At 45.1% G+C, this 14,259-nt stretch overlaps 1 protein-coding gene across 1 annotated transcript in view; it reads right to left on the bottom strand.

Annotated features, from left to right (window-relative positions):
• Window positions 1-1,974: 1,974 nt before the first annotated feature.
• PDCD1LG2 (programmed cell death 1 ligand 2) overlaps window positions 1,975-14,259 on the bottom strand; it is a 45,042-nt gene continuing 32,757 nt past the window's right edge. Inside the window, 2 exon segments of the mRNA XM_021712314.1 lie at window positions 1,975-2,157; window positions 9,374-9,423. Coding sequence (XP_021567989.1) covers window positions 1,975-2,157; window positions 9,374-9,423 — 233 coding nt within the window.

Raw genomic sequence — 14,259 nt, 5'->3', positions numbered from 1 at the left:
GCAATAATCCTGTGAAAGAGGTATTATTGTTTGGACATCAATATATAGGTGAAGACACTGCGGCTTTAAAATGTTAAAAAAATTGAAGTATTAAGGAAATAGAACACACAACCAGAGAACGAGGGGGGCGGGAAGGAGCACATTTAAACATGGACAAATGACAAAAGTAACAATGAGCACAGGAAGAACTACCATTTAGAAGCAAACTTGAAAGTCATCCAAGGCATGAAGGCTTCAGTTTCTACAAAGTGCCATTTTTTTAAACCTGACGAATAAGCAAAATTATATTTTTTAAATACCCAGTGCCGGAAAGATGCACTTGTAGTGATGCGAACAGATCCTCTTCAAAAACAAGTTGACTCAAGAGCCTGAAAAGCATTCATATTCTTTGAATAATTCCCTTTCCAGGGGCCCATCCTAATGAAATTAGATGTAAAAAGACACGCATTATTTGAAACAGCATGACAGATCAGATAATGGGCTGGATAATTTAAGGAGTATTCAGTTACGGGACTCTCTGCAGAGGTGTGGGGTGGGTGTGAGGAGCGCTAAGGAAGGGTATGGACCCCAGGGCTGGCAGGAACAGGTGTGTGTGTGTGTGTGTGTGTGTGTGCGCGCGCGCGCGCACGCGTGCGCTGGGGGCACAAGGCAGCAGCCAACCCTGAAAAGGGGAGGGGAGAGAGCAGTCGCTGGAACCCAGAGGCAGATGGAGTTGTGTGGAAAGTGTCCTTCGGAAAGGAACTGTGATCTTTGGTTGAGAGACTTATCTAGCCAGTAGTGATCCTGGAGAGGCAGAGCCCGGGAAATAGATGCACCTGCATCCCCCTCCTCCCATCCTCTGACCTCCTGCCAGTGTCTCCGTTGGCTGAACCCAACCAGAAGCCAGAGGGCCAGAACCATCGGCACAGTCATCCAAGTCTGCCTGGGGTCACAGAGCAGGGTGGAGAAGGCTGGAGAGTGGCCTGGAGGAACCACAGGAAGCTGTCCGGCACAAAAGCTTTCAACTGAAGTGCGAGAAAGTCAGAAGCAGCCGAACCTTCTGTCAATCGGGGAATGGTTAGTTACACCGTTACAGCTGCTCAGTAAAATGTTATATGCCGTTATTAAAACCGGTAATTAGGCCGGGCTTGGTGGCTGACACCTGTCATCCCAGTACTTTGAGAGGCTGAGGCAGAAGGATTGCGGGAGCCCAGGAGTTCAAGACCAGCCTAGACAACGTAGTAAGACCTCGTCTCTACAGAAAAATCAAAAAATGAGCCGGGAGGGGTGATGTAGTCTCAGCCACTCAGGAGGCCGAGGTGGAAGGACTGCCTAAGCCCAGGAGCTGAGGTGGCAGTGAGTCATGACTGCCACATCTTCCAGCCTGGGTAACAGAGTGAGACCCCCAACTCAACAACAATGAACAAAGATAACTGGAAAGACCTGTCAACAGCAGAAGTGTGAGACCACGGTAGACGATGCCTTTTTAAAAATTATAGCTGTTAGCTGTTGCCAAAAAAGAGCAAAAACAAACAGCAAAAATGAAAACATTGTGGTTGGATGATGAGATCATAGGTGATTTTTATTTGTTTGGTTTTTCTCAGTTCCTCAAACTCTCCTGAATGTTAATTTTTGTCCATTTGCAAAAGGTTCCCGCCCTTTTTTAAAGACTTGGGACTCATCTAGTTATTTTATTTTAAGGATTGCCATTATATGCCTTTTGGTCAATCATGTCAAGGGCATAAAAAGTTGGGTGTTAATTGTAGCCGCGGTTTTCAGTACGTAACGAGCCGCAGAGCAGCCATGCCTGAGGTGCCTGTCAGGTACAAGTTACTGTTGGAGTACCTGCACTGCCTCTCCCACTCCCTGGCCTCTAGGAGTTCAAGGGGAAGATAAAGCCTGTGCTCAAATCCTCATGATAAGGAATGGAGAAAGACTGCGCTTTCAGAGAGGGGCGAGGAAGATTGCTGTGCCCAAAGCAAAGCAAGCTCACACTCAGTTGGAGAAAACCAGAAAATCTTCACTGGCGGAGCAGGTGCCTGCAGGATGGACAGGCTTTTCCAGGGAGAACTGATGCCCCAGAAAGGGGGAATTCTGGGAGGAGAGGGCAGCATGAGGTGACTTGAGAACCAATGGACGTCTGGCTTTGCTGGAGGATGTGGCATGTCCGGGAGAGTCCTGGGACACAAAACCCATCGGATATACTTAATGCTGAAAAATTTCTTGGAGAGCATAGTTTGCTGCTTCCCTAAGGGAAATCTCCTGCAGATAGATTAACTTGATAATGTCCTGGGCTCCACTTGGCAAGGGATGTGGCTGGTACATAGGGGGTTACCAGTGACGCCTGATGTTTATCAGACATTGACCATGTGCCACACACACTGTGTGCCTGACCAAGGAAGGTGCCAAGGACCTTTTTAACATCACCCATTTTGTAGATAAGGAAGCTGAAGCTTAGAGAGGTCAGCTGATATATTCAAAGTTGTACAACTCATACATAGTTGTGTTGGGGTTTGAACCATTGATGCCAGAACCCACACTCCACTCACCCTTCCACAGCTTTCTCCCCAGAAGGTGTAAGAGTGAAATTAATCCTTGACCAGTAGAGACCTCAGGGTGTAAGCAGCCAGCAACGTCCTGCCTTAAAGCCCAGACTGGTAGGAAGCCATGGCACGTGATGAGGGGAATGGATATGGGCTCATTGCCCTGGCTCTATTCCTCTCAAACTGAATAGGCAGGGTTAACAAAATTGCTTAACCTCCCTCTGCCTCGGTTTCCTTATCTGTAAGATGGAGACATTAACAGTGACTTTTTCAGAGGTCTTTGAGAGGATTCATTCCAATAGTATGCATGAAATGCTTCACAACATTGGGCATGTAATAAGTTCTTGACAAACGTGGTGGTGAGATAGCATGATGTAGTGTCAAACATTTCTCAAGCTGAGATGAAATGCCCTATGGTCTTCTTCCCTCATCAAACCTGGATTTCAGGACACTGAAGCTAGGTAGCCCTCTCCCTCTTTGGCAGTCTAGAAATCAGCCCCAATATAGGAACAAAGATGGAAGAATTTTGACAGAAGCCATTATGCCAATAATAGAATTAACTTAAGAGAAATAAGCTCCTGATAGAATTAAACTATTCCTAATATAATTGAAACATTGAGCTGTAGATGGGCTTACTTCCCCGGGGAAAAGGCCTTGTCTGCTGCCATGCCCTCGGCAGCACTGATGCTGTCCTTTCAGCAGAAACCCTGGATCAAGACATAGGGCCTGGTAAGCACCCCTGGGACCCCATCCTGCTGAAGGAGGGATCCAAGTCTGTCTCAAAGGGTTTACAATCTTTGGGAGCCAAGTGTCATAGTGTAATACTAAACTTATTGACTTGCAAGAGCCCTGAGGGAACCACTTAGCCAAAAGTCGAACAGCTGAAGAACGTTGAAGACTAAACTATTACTTTATTCTCAAAGGCACTTGCTGATTGTGTAGACAGAAGCTTGAGAAACTTAGATGTTACATGAGCTATCTGTTACTCAATTTCATACCCTTTCATCCCCATAAACCCCAAGTTCTGCTCAGTCTGAGTACCAGTTAAAGGTCTCGCTTTAGGCCCTCTAATGGAAGTCTGTCACACTAGCTAATGCACACCTTTGAGTAGTCTGTGGGTCATCTAGTGCTCTGAGGTTTGCGGCTCTAGCAGAATGAACACATTTAACACAATTAGCCTGTTGCTATGGCCGAGTTTCTCCCCTTCTGCACACATGTAGTGGGACCTCGCAGGCTTTCTATAGTAGCAGTCAAAAATCTTGAGTGGTCAGTCTTGCCTTATCACAAATGTGAAAACCAAGGCAGCCACTGAAAGGTTAAGTTTAAATTCAAATAGAGGACCAGAAAAGGAGCCTTGGTTTGGGGCTTAGACCATGATAGCTACTCACCTGAACTCTCTGTAGGCACAACATATTAGCATGCCAAGCATTTGTGACTGTATTCACAAATGTCTAAGGCTAAAAAAACCAAGAATTTTTGGAGGGAAAAGTGTAGTTAAACAAACAAACAAACAAACACAAAGGAAAAAAAACAAAACAGAAAACACAATTAGATATGGCGCCATTACAGGTTAAAACAAAAGCTTTGTGATTTAGACCTAAGAAAATTAAAAAGTTTGATGTCTTTATAATTGTGCACTTAACGTATACTTGAAATGTCTTCTATTGGTTAGAACAACTTCATATGCTATCAAGATCCAACTAAGTCATAAAACATGTAAATTAATGGCATGAGTTTGTGCAGACTCTATCTGTGAGCACGTAGTCTCCATAGACTCTTCAAATATCCAGAGGAACTACAGACAAAAACAACTTCATTGGCAACCTGTTTGTTTCTGTAACTGGAAACGTCACACATCTCCACTTCTGGAAATCGCTTTGGAAACGCAGGAAATGATAATTCCCTTTGCTTTCAGTCTGACAGCAAGAAGGAGCCTCAAGACACTCTAGAGCCTGGGATCCAGTGGGGTCGTGTTCTGAAGTGCCGTAGTGTGTGTTCGTAGACTGCAGAGGTGAGAGCCTGGCAGAAGGGGTGGTTTGACGTGTTTCACGCACACCATGGTCAGGTGCTGCCTAGTCTCGTTGCAGGTTCCAGATTAAAGTGCTGGGTCATTCGAAGGCATTTAAAAAGTGCAAATGGCAAGCTCTGCAGGCCAGCGGATGGATCCTTGTTCAGAATCTAGAACTGATGTAGCATCAATCTTGAGGACGTCCCATCAGGTCATCCTGGCCCCCAAGACTACAGGTTCAGATCTGGAGAGAAAAGTTCACAGATAAGAAAAATCTTTTTTCCCCCCTGACTAGAAAATATATAACTTCCCTCAAATAGCCTGGAGTGAGAAACCACTTTTAAAAACACCTTATCTATCTGGAAGATCCTTTCTACCATTGACCTAGTCCAGGTCTTCAGCCTCTCCCCTCTCCATTCTCTGGGCTGCAGAGATCTCAGTAACACTGAAGTGTATTTCACGGGGCTCTTCTATTCAAAACCTCTCGTAGTTCCCAATTGTGACAGCTATTTCGGTTAGTTCCTAGACTCATTCTCCACCCTGCCCTAAGAAGATGACATTATGAGTTGCACCACTGGGCTCTTCCCTCTGACTTTGACTGGTCTCAGTCTAGGGGAGAAAGAAGGCTGCTGTGGGTTGAGGGTGAGATTGGGGTGCCTATGCTAAACAACCTCCCATACAAGTTGCCGGTTGGCTTCTTGATCATGCTCCATGTCCACTGAGAGTCAGTAGGGGGCTGTTGATTTTAGTTTCTCAAGGCCGGAGGTCAACGTAGCCATCACTGCCTAGAACGTTGCGGGTCATCATGCCAGGTGGAAAAAGAAAATACGAGAAAGCCCATGCTGACTCTTACATCTTCTACTTAGAAATAACACACATCACTTATGCTTCCGCTTAGTTGACTAAAGCAGGTTACGTGACCATACCTGACGGCAAATTTATCTCAGAGAAGTACAACCCTATACTGTGCACAAAGGCAAGAGATCCAAGACACAGGGAGACAACGCTGATGACCGCCACATCCGCCAAGGCGAAGGGTGGGGATAAGAGATCTCTCTGAATACACTTAGTTTATTTTTTATTCTAGAATCGCGGGGTACGTGTGAAGATTTCTTATCTGGGCATTTCATTTCACAATATGATGGTTAAGGCCTTGAAGCCCCATCTGGGGAGACAGGGATATAGATTTCCGCAGGAACAAGATAGGGTAGCTCCTTTCCCAGAACTGCGTAGAAAGTTAGAGGCAGAGACGTGGAGTAGAAACCCAGCTCCGAGTGGTTGTTGATACTGAGCCCTGCTAGGCATTTTAGCAAGAGTCAGGTCTCGCTTCATTTGCTAGCTAGTGAAGCCAAACCAGCAAGCCCTTCTCTTCTTAGGTGGGAAGGGAGATACTTATATGAATAAAAGTCCTGTCAGAAGGACATGCAACGGACATGCCCAGGCCAAGTCCCAAGACTGCATCTCCCAAGGCGGTATTGAGTCAGAACGTGAGGGTGTGGGATGTCTCCTGGGCAGCCTAGAACTGGACACTTTGCCCACAATGGATGGTTTTGGGGTGAGGTAGAGCTGGAATGGCAGAAAACGAGAGTGGGAGTGTCAGAGCCCTGTGCTGGCTGGGCCTGACCAATATTGCAGTATCAATCACAGTAACTTCTGGGAGGCGGGTTAGAAATTATTTTTGTTTTCTTTACCCTTGTTTACTTTTCTTTTTCCCCCCAGCTGTGATAGCATTAGAGTCAATATCTTTTTTACTTTTCATTTTTATACTCAAAAGAAAGTAATTCTTAAAATGTTCTTAAAATTGTTATTGTTATAAATTCCTTTTTGAGCTGGTAGATGCAACTAAAATTAAACAAAAAAATTTTTGATATTCTTTTTTAATATGGAGCCAAATTTTGTCAAAACCAGTCATCTTTTAAAAACTTATTACACATTAAACTATAAGAAGCATAGACAAAGTTGGACATGATGGTTCAACATCTGTAATCCCAGAACTTTAGGAGGCCAAAGTAGAGGAGTGCTTGAGCCCTGGAATTTACGACCAGCCTAGGCAGCACAGTGAGACCTTGTCTCTACAAAACAAAAAAATCCAAAAATTAGCTGGGTGTGGTGGCATTTGCCTGTAGTCTAGCTACTCAGGAGGCTGAGGTGGAAGGATTGCCTGAGCCTAGGAGGTTGAGGCTGCAGTGAGCCATGGCCGTGCCATTGCACTCCAACCTGGGCAATAGAGTGAGACCCCTCGCTCAAAACAAAAACAAAAATAACAAAGAAGTATAGACAAATGGGACAATGGGACAAGCCTCAAATATCACAGAGTTGTATTGACACTAATATCCTACTTCATTACATTGACCAGACATAAGATATAGGCACATAGAAGCAGCCAGAAAATAATGTTGTAATTATGTGCTTGAGAGTGGTGTAAACTGTGTATGCAGAGAAAAAATAAAGAGGCATGACTAGGGGGAGAAAGTCTTACAGGTCAAGCAAGAGAGTACAGTGTAGTGTGTAGGTGTGGACTCTGTACTTGGATACCTAGATAGATTCACTGGCTCTTGTATTTTTTTAGCCATACCATCTTGGGTGGATCATTTAGCCTCTCCTTGTTTAGTTTGCTCATCTATAAAATGAGGGCAGAGGAATCTATTTCAGAGGGCTACTATAAAGATTCAACGAGTTAGTACCTCTGAGGTGTTTAGAACAGGAGCTCACCATGGTTATAATAAGATTAACCATCATTGCATCTTAAGATGGGTCATGCAAGAAGTCTGGATTTGGATAAACAAGGAGGAATGAGGAAGATAGTCTAGAAGAACCAACACGAGCAAAGGCCGAGAGGAGGGAATGAGCTTGGCATGGAAATGATGACAGTGGTGGTGGTGGGCAGCTCAGCATGAGTAAAAGCTTTGTTGGGGAGCAATAGAAGAGCTGGCCTAGTAAGATGTGGCTAGTTACCCAAAGCCCTGAAAAACCCTGGGAAGGAATGTGATCGGATCTGTAGAGACAAGAGGTGACATAATGAAAACAGTGTTTTGGGAGATTGGACTGGCCGTGGTGTGCTAGCTCCACTCAAGGGGATGTTTCCAAAGCGATCTAGAAATATTTAAATTTCTTATTGAGTGTTAACACAGAAAATAAGACATTCGATTAGTCAAACTTACCTCATGCAATCTCTTTATTTTACCAAGAAGTCATTTCCATAATTTGGGTCTGATTTCATTAAGTCATTTTGGCTAAAGGATTTCCCCACCCTCTGCCTAGATCTACTCAAATATTCATTCCTATCGCTTTCAAATACACCCAGACAAACACTGATGCTTCTCCTGAAAACTTCCAGGCCGAGCAGGTTATTTTATAGGAGTACAGGAGTTTTGTTTCTCAGGAAATGGGAGTTTTAATCAGACCTGCCACTGTCGATCTGAAACTCTTCTGAGTCAAGAAAAACTCATTGCTGATTCAGAGATTCAGTGTAGCTGGACTTGATTAGAGTCCTGCCCTAAGCTGCATTTGCTTCTTGGTTCTGTGCCCAGGATGTGAGCCTCCAGAGACAGGGGTCAGGCGGGGGGGGAGTCTTTTCAGGAACGGCTGTCAGGCCAGCCGTAGGAGATGGGAAGGACGCAGAGGCCACGCTCACCCCTTCAGTCACATTTTGTACTTATGGCTACCGTGTCTTACGTATGAACCAGACACAAACCCTGGATTTAGAAGATGGTTTTCTAGGATTGTTTCTATAATTGGTACCTCTAGAATTTCAATGCTATATTCAACAGAATTCTAGAATGAGTAGTTCTGAATATTCTGAGTAGCTGATGCAGTTATTTTGGAATGTCTATGACTTGACTAACATCATTCTGGGGAACTCATCAACTCAAGCCACACCACATGAGTAAGGACAGGCAGGTTTTCCTAAGAAAGCTGGAACACCCACTTACGGGCAGGACCCCAGCCTGTCTGCCTCCAGGCATGACCTTCACAGGGTCTGATGTTTCCATCCAACCTGCCTGAGTGATTTCAAGCACCCCACTTCTTCCATGCGTCACGTCTCTTCTCTTCCACAAATTCCAGCTCCGAGTCTGCCAAGCTCAGGAAGAGACTTCTGCTTTCCCGGGGATACTCTTGGCTAGCTCCCACCAGGTACTTCTTGGTCGTTTGTTGCAAAAGCACTAGCTGTTGATTGCTTCACAGTTGAATATCTTCTCCTTGCTGTTAGACTTTAACCATGTTTCTTTCTTTCTTTCTTTCTTTTTTTTTTTTGAGTTGGAGTCTCACTCTGTCACCCAGGCTGGAGTGCAGTGGCCGCTCCCGGCCACCGCAGCCTCGACCTGCTGGGCTCCGGCGATCCTTCAGCCTCAGCCTTCCACATAGCTGGAACTACAGGCATGAGGTACCACGCCCAGCTAATTTTTGATTTATTGTAGAGATGAGGTCTTGTCAAGTTGCCCGGGAGGGTCTTGAACCCACGGGGTCAGGCAATTCACTCATCTCGGCCTCCCAAAGCGCAGGATTACAGGCTGAGCCACTGAGCCCAGCCGCAACCATGTTTCTAACTACATGAGCTCAGAGGTTCTGTGCAATACAGTCTGGGAGTGTTTAGGAATGAGAGGAGGAGAAGACAGCCTGATTGCTCTGGAGCTGTAAACAGACACCATCTTTGCTCTCTAAGAAAGGTGTGGAGAAGCACAGGATAGAAGAACAAGCCTTGGCTGAAATGCCACTGAGCAGGAAGAGTCTATATTAGCTGGCACTTCTTAGTTGCCATTTGTGAATTAATAGAACCGTGGTTATGTCTTAATTCCAGCTAGGAAAAGAGGTGAAAAAGAAAAGCAAAATTTTGCTTACTCACAGCTGTGTTCACTTCCCTCTTTATTGTGGTGACAGATCTTTTGGTTGTGTCTGAAAAAGAAAAATCCCAGAAATGGAATAAAATGAATGAGAAAATTGTTCTGTTTACAGACTAAACTAGGGCAGAGCAAAAAACAAGCCCAAATAAGCCCACTTGTAGAGGTTTAAATGTTCACTGTGACTTGGGACCTCAGACTGGGCCATGTGCAATGCAAAAGCTGAACCCTGTGCTAACACTGGGCACAAAGAAGGCCCCCGCTTCCCTGTCCCTAGTCTGCCCCTGGCTTCCGGGCACTCAAAGGCTGAGGAGTTGCTGAGTTGGATATTCAGCCCAGGAGGTAATCTCCAGAATTAGGTCCCTTTTCTGCTTTAATCTTGACTGCCACTGCCTGCCTGCTTGCCCTGGCAAGGCACAGAAGGCCTCATCAGTGAGTTTGCTCTAAGGTGGAAATGACTGACGCCTTTCCCAGTAACTCAGAGGCAGAGGCACAAGTTCACTCGATGGGATGCTGCTCTCTAGGTTTTTTTGGTTTCACTCCTTTCTTAGCCCCTGATGTCACATGTTCCCTCCCACACAGAGTCTCTCTTCCGGGACTTGATGTCTACCTGTTGCCATTGCCTGGGTTCCTGAACTCAGTTTCTCTCTAATGCTGCTTTTCTCTGTGTGCCAGGTTTTTAGTAACTTCCTCATGACCATTCTGACCTTGGCCTGGAACATAAGGGTCTCTATTTAGCACTGGAGTCTCCTCCAAGAGGGTTTGCATTTGAAAGGAGCCCACTGGCTAGCCCGCAGGGATCGCTCTTCAAAGTTGGCCGATCTCTCTAGTGCCTGAGGTCAGTGCTGCCATTTTCTGAGGGCCTCAGGCAAGGCAACCATAAACCAGCATATTCCGCCTTTGGTTTAAATCCCTGTCAGGTTCTGGCTCAGTGTTCTAGGCAGTGCGACTCAGTCTGGTCCATGGGCCAGTAGGTAAACTGTTACCGTCGATGATGAGATAAGTATAGAAATTGAGTGTAAACACTGAGAAACTTCAATAGTAATCTTTCACAACGTTATTTTTTATTACAATAAAAATAATCTTTAATAAATTTTATTAATTTATTGAATCTAATAAAAATTGGGCATTTTGTTTTATGTCTTTGCTCTTTCCATTACAGTTTTTAGTAATTTGTATATATTGTATATTATAAAAGCATTGATTCCAACATATTGGAAATTAAAAATGACAAACAAACTGGTCCTTCACCAGAGAATTTGAGAAACGCTATTCTCAAGATAGGGGGACCTGGTCCAGGGCTCTCGGTTCTGTACTGGTGCCTCCTACTGGACTCTAAATTGGCGTTGCCATTGGCCCAGTAAGTCAATTCTTTTGGATCGTGACTTGCTTTCTCCTTCCATTGCCCAAAGATTATTCTGTTCAGATTTAGCCAAATTTTATCAAGCACTATTGTAACAAAAAGACCACAACATTTTGGAGTCAGATAGACTTGTATTCAGATCCCAGCTGTGTGACTTCGGGAAGCGATACGACTTTTCTCAGCCTCAGTTTCTTTATCTGAAAAATAAAGACACTGCTCTCTGCCTTGAGCAATTTTGGGGAAATCAAGTAAAAAGCAGCTTATAAAGGGTCTAGCACAATGCGATCCAGTAGCACTTTCTGCAGCACTGGGACTGTTGTACATCTGTACTATCCAACATGGTAGCCACAGTCTGCATGTGGCTCTTCAGCACTTATGACGTGCAAGCCTTAAGATGTGACTGATGGACTGGATTCCTGTTTAACTTAAATTCAAAGTGCCACAGATGGCTATTTCGTTGAACAGAGCAGGTCTAGCATACTTAACTGTGTAGAGTAGGCGCAATGTTTAAAATTTTATTGAACATCTGTTATATACCAGGTATTGATTTAGACACTGGGCATATATTGGTGAACAAAAGAAATAGTTTCTGTTGTATGGAAACACAAACAACCATGAACCACCAAAACAATCCTCAGCAAAACAAACAAACAAACAAACAAAAACAGAGCGGGAGGTATCACACTCCCAGACTTTAAACTCTATTATAAAGCTACAATAAATCAAAACAGTCTGGTATTGATCCAAGCACGGGGATATAGACCAAAGGAACAGGATAGAGATTCCAGAAGCAAAACCTCAATTCCTCAGTCAACTCATCATCAACAAAGCCTCCACCACCAACCACTGGGGAGAGGAGACCTGTTCAGTAAATGGTGCTGAGAAAACTGGCTGACCACATGCAGAAGATTGAAACAGGACCCCTACCTATCACCATATACAAAAATCAACTCTAAATGGATCAAAGACCTAAATGTAGAACCTCAAACTATAAGAACCTTAGACAATGCAGGAGACACCCTTATGGAGATTGGAACTGGCAGCCAATTCCTGGTTAAAACTCCAAGTGCCCAGGCCAGGAGATAAAATAGATATGTAGGACCTCATCAAACTTCAAAGCTTCTGCAAAGCCAAAGAACCCATCAAGAAAGCAGGGAAATAGCACACAGACTGGGAAAAAATATTTGCCAACTGTATGTCTGACAAAGGCCTAACATCTAGGATCTACAAGGAACTCAAATGCACCGAAAGGAAAAAAACAAATGGCCCCTTTAAAAAGTGGGCAAAAGTTATGAATAGACAGTTCTCAAAAGAAGACGTAGGAGGAGCCAGCGGATACAGGAAAAGATGCTCAGCCTCAGCAGTCATCAAAGAGATGCAAGTTAAAACCACACTGAGAGACCACCTGACTCCAGCCAGGATGACCATCATCAATAACCCAAAAAACAACAGATGCGGGAGAGGATGTGGCGAAAAGGGAACACTTCTACACTGCTGGTGGGAGTGTAAACTAGTACAGCCTCCGTGGAAAACAGTGTGGCGATTCCTAAAAGATCTAAAAATCGACCTTCCATACGACCCTGCAATCCCCCTACTGGGAATATACCCGGAAAAACTCAAATCACTCTATGAAAAAGATATCTGCACACGTATGTTTATCGCAGCATTGTTCACAGCAGCAAGAATATAGAACCAACCATGCTGCCCATCAAAAAAGGACTGAATTTAAAAAATGTGGCACATATACACAATGGAATATTATGTAGTCATAAAGAACAAAATCATGAACTTCACAGCAACCTGGATGGACTTAGAGTCTATACTACTGAGCGATCTAGCACAGAAACAAAGAACTGAGTAGCACATGTTCTCACTCATAAGCGGACCTTGAACAATTGTCGTAATACTATAAGAAAAGGATTGGCCATAGCGGGAAACTGCCGGGAGGGTAGTGGGGAAGTGAGATTGGCAGGAGCGGGAATCTGCCTGGGGAAGGGGGGGCACACCTCATTCACAAGGGGACCTGCATAACGAACATTTGTCTACCTAACCCTGAATTGTACCTCACATCTTTAAAAGTTTACAAAGAATGTATTTCATCTTTAAAAAAAAGGAAAGTTTCTGTACTCATGAAACTTAAAGACTAGAAGATGAAGCAGACTTTGACACGATTTTGCAGCCGAAGTTACCGACATCGTCTCTGGAGACCAGTATGTCACCCTGGAACCCTGGCCTGTGGAATGGTTCCTCTTAGGGGAAAGCGGCGAGCACGACCTTTCATGGACCAACACTGGCTCGTGACTTTAAGCCTTTATGCACAATACACCTTCGTGTGCAGAGCTGGTAGCTGAGGCATAGGTGGCTACATCTGTGTAGGAGCCGAGGGGCTTCTGGAAAGAAGGGGGTTGGGAATGCTGCCTCTTTACTAGACTTTTCCGTGTTCCAGGAAGTACAGGACGCCATGGCCCTCAGAGGAGCCAACGAGAAGGAAGCAGGACTGGTGACCAGGCCCCACAATGGGGCCTAGAGCAGGGCAGGCTGGCCGTGCACAGTAGTGGCGAAGGCAGGGGTCTTCTGCCTCATCAGCACGTGCGTGTCTGGCTTTGGGACTGAGGGCAGAGTGTTGGGGGGAGGCCGAAAGCCTTGTGGCCTTGTGTCACCATGGTCAATGTGGGCCTCTGGGCCAGCAGGGGAACCTTTGCGCAGTGGATGAAGGTATCTGGGGGGATCGGAAATTCTGGGCTGCAGGAGCAGAAATAGCCAAACCAGGGCTCTCTGAAGGACTGGCCTAGCTCCTCAGTAGCCTTCCGGGCTATTTGGGAAGAGCACTCAAAAGTTTGTAGGGGATGCTGCAAGAGGGAGACAAATTGGACTTCTTGCCAAGATGGGCAGGTGGTGGTTGAGGTATTAACTGAGAAATTAAAGGGAATGTAATTGCATTTGCAGCCCAAGCTATTAAAACAGGTGCCAGACCTGTAATTGTGTGGTGATTGCACTGGAAGAAGAAGAGGGTGCTTCAAAAACATAACACAAAGGATGAAATGCAATGGGTGTGGTGGTGAGGAGGATAGAGTCAGGGGTGGCTTTATGATGTGTTTGCCGGTGTTAGCTGAGATTTAAGGGATGACTCTGATTCAGATGGACAAGAAGAAGAAAGCATTTTAAGAGAGAATACTGAACGAGCAAACTAAGCGTTGAAAGAGTGGGATGCCTCTGAGAACTAGAAAACCCTGCATGGCTAGAGCTCAGACGACGGAGGTGATAGTGATGCAATTAAAGCGAGAGACGTGAGTCACATCACCCAGTCCTTGTTGGGACTTCATCCAGTGAACGATTGAAAGCCCTGGAAGAAGTCTGGACTGAGGAGGCATGGTAGATTTGCATGTTATATCTAAAAGTGAGAATGGACCATACTAGAGGTGGTAGGAGTGGATGCAGGGGACCAGTGAAGAGGATTCTGCCGTAGTCCAGAGTGAACCCCACCAGAGATAGTGAAGTTGGGTCAATAAGCCGCAAAATGTCCAGTCT

The sequence above is a fragment of the Carlito syrichta genome, unplaced genomic scaffold, assembly GCF_000164805.1.
Source record: "Carlito syrichta isolate Samal-C Ts95f unplaced genomic scaffold, Tarsius_syrichta-2.0.1 Scaffold303180, whole genome shotgun sequence".
Lineage (NCBI taxonomy): Eukaryota > Metazoa > Chordata > Mammalia > Primates > Tarsiidae > Carlito > Carlito syrichta.
This window is presented reverse-complemented; position numbering and strand designations above follow the sequence as displayed.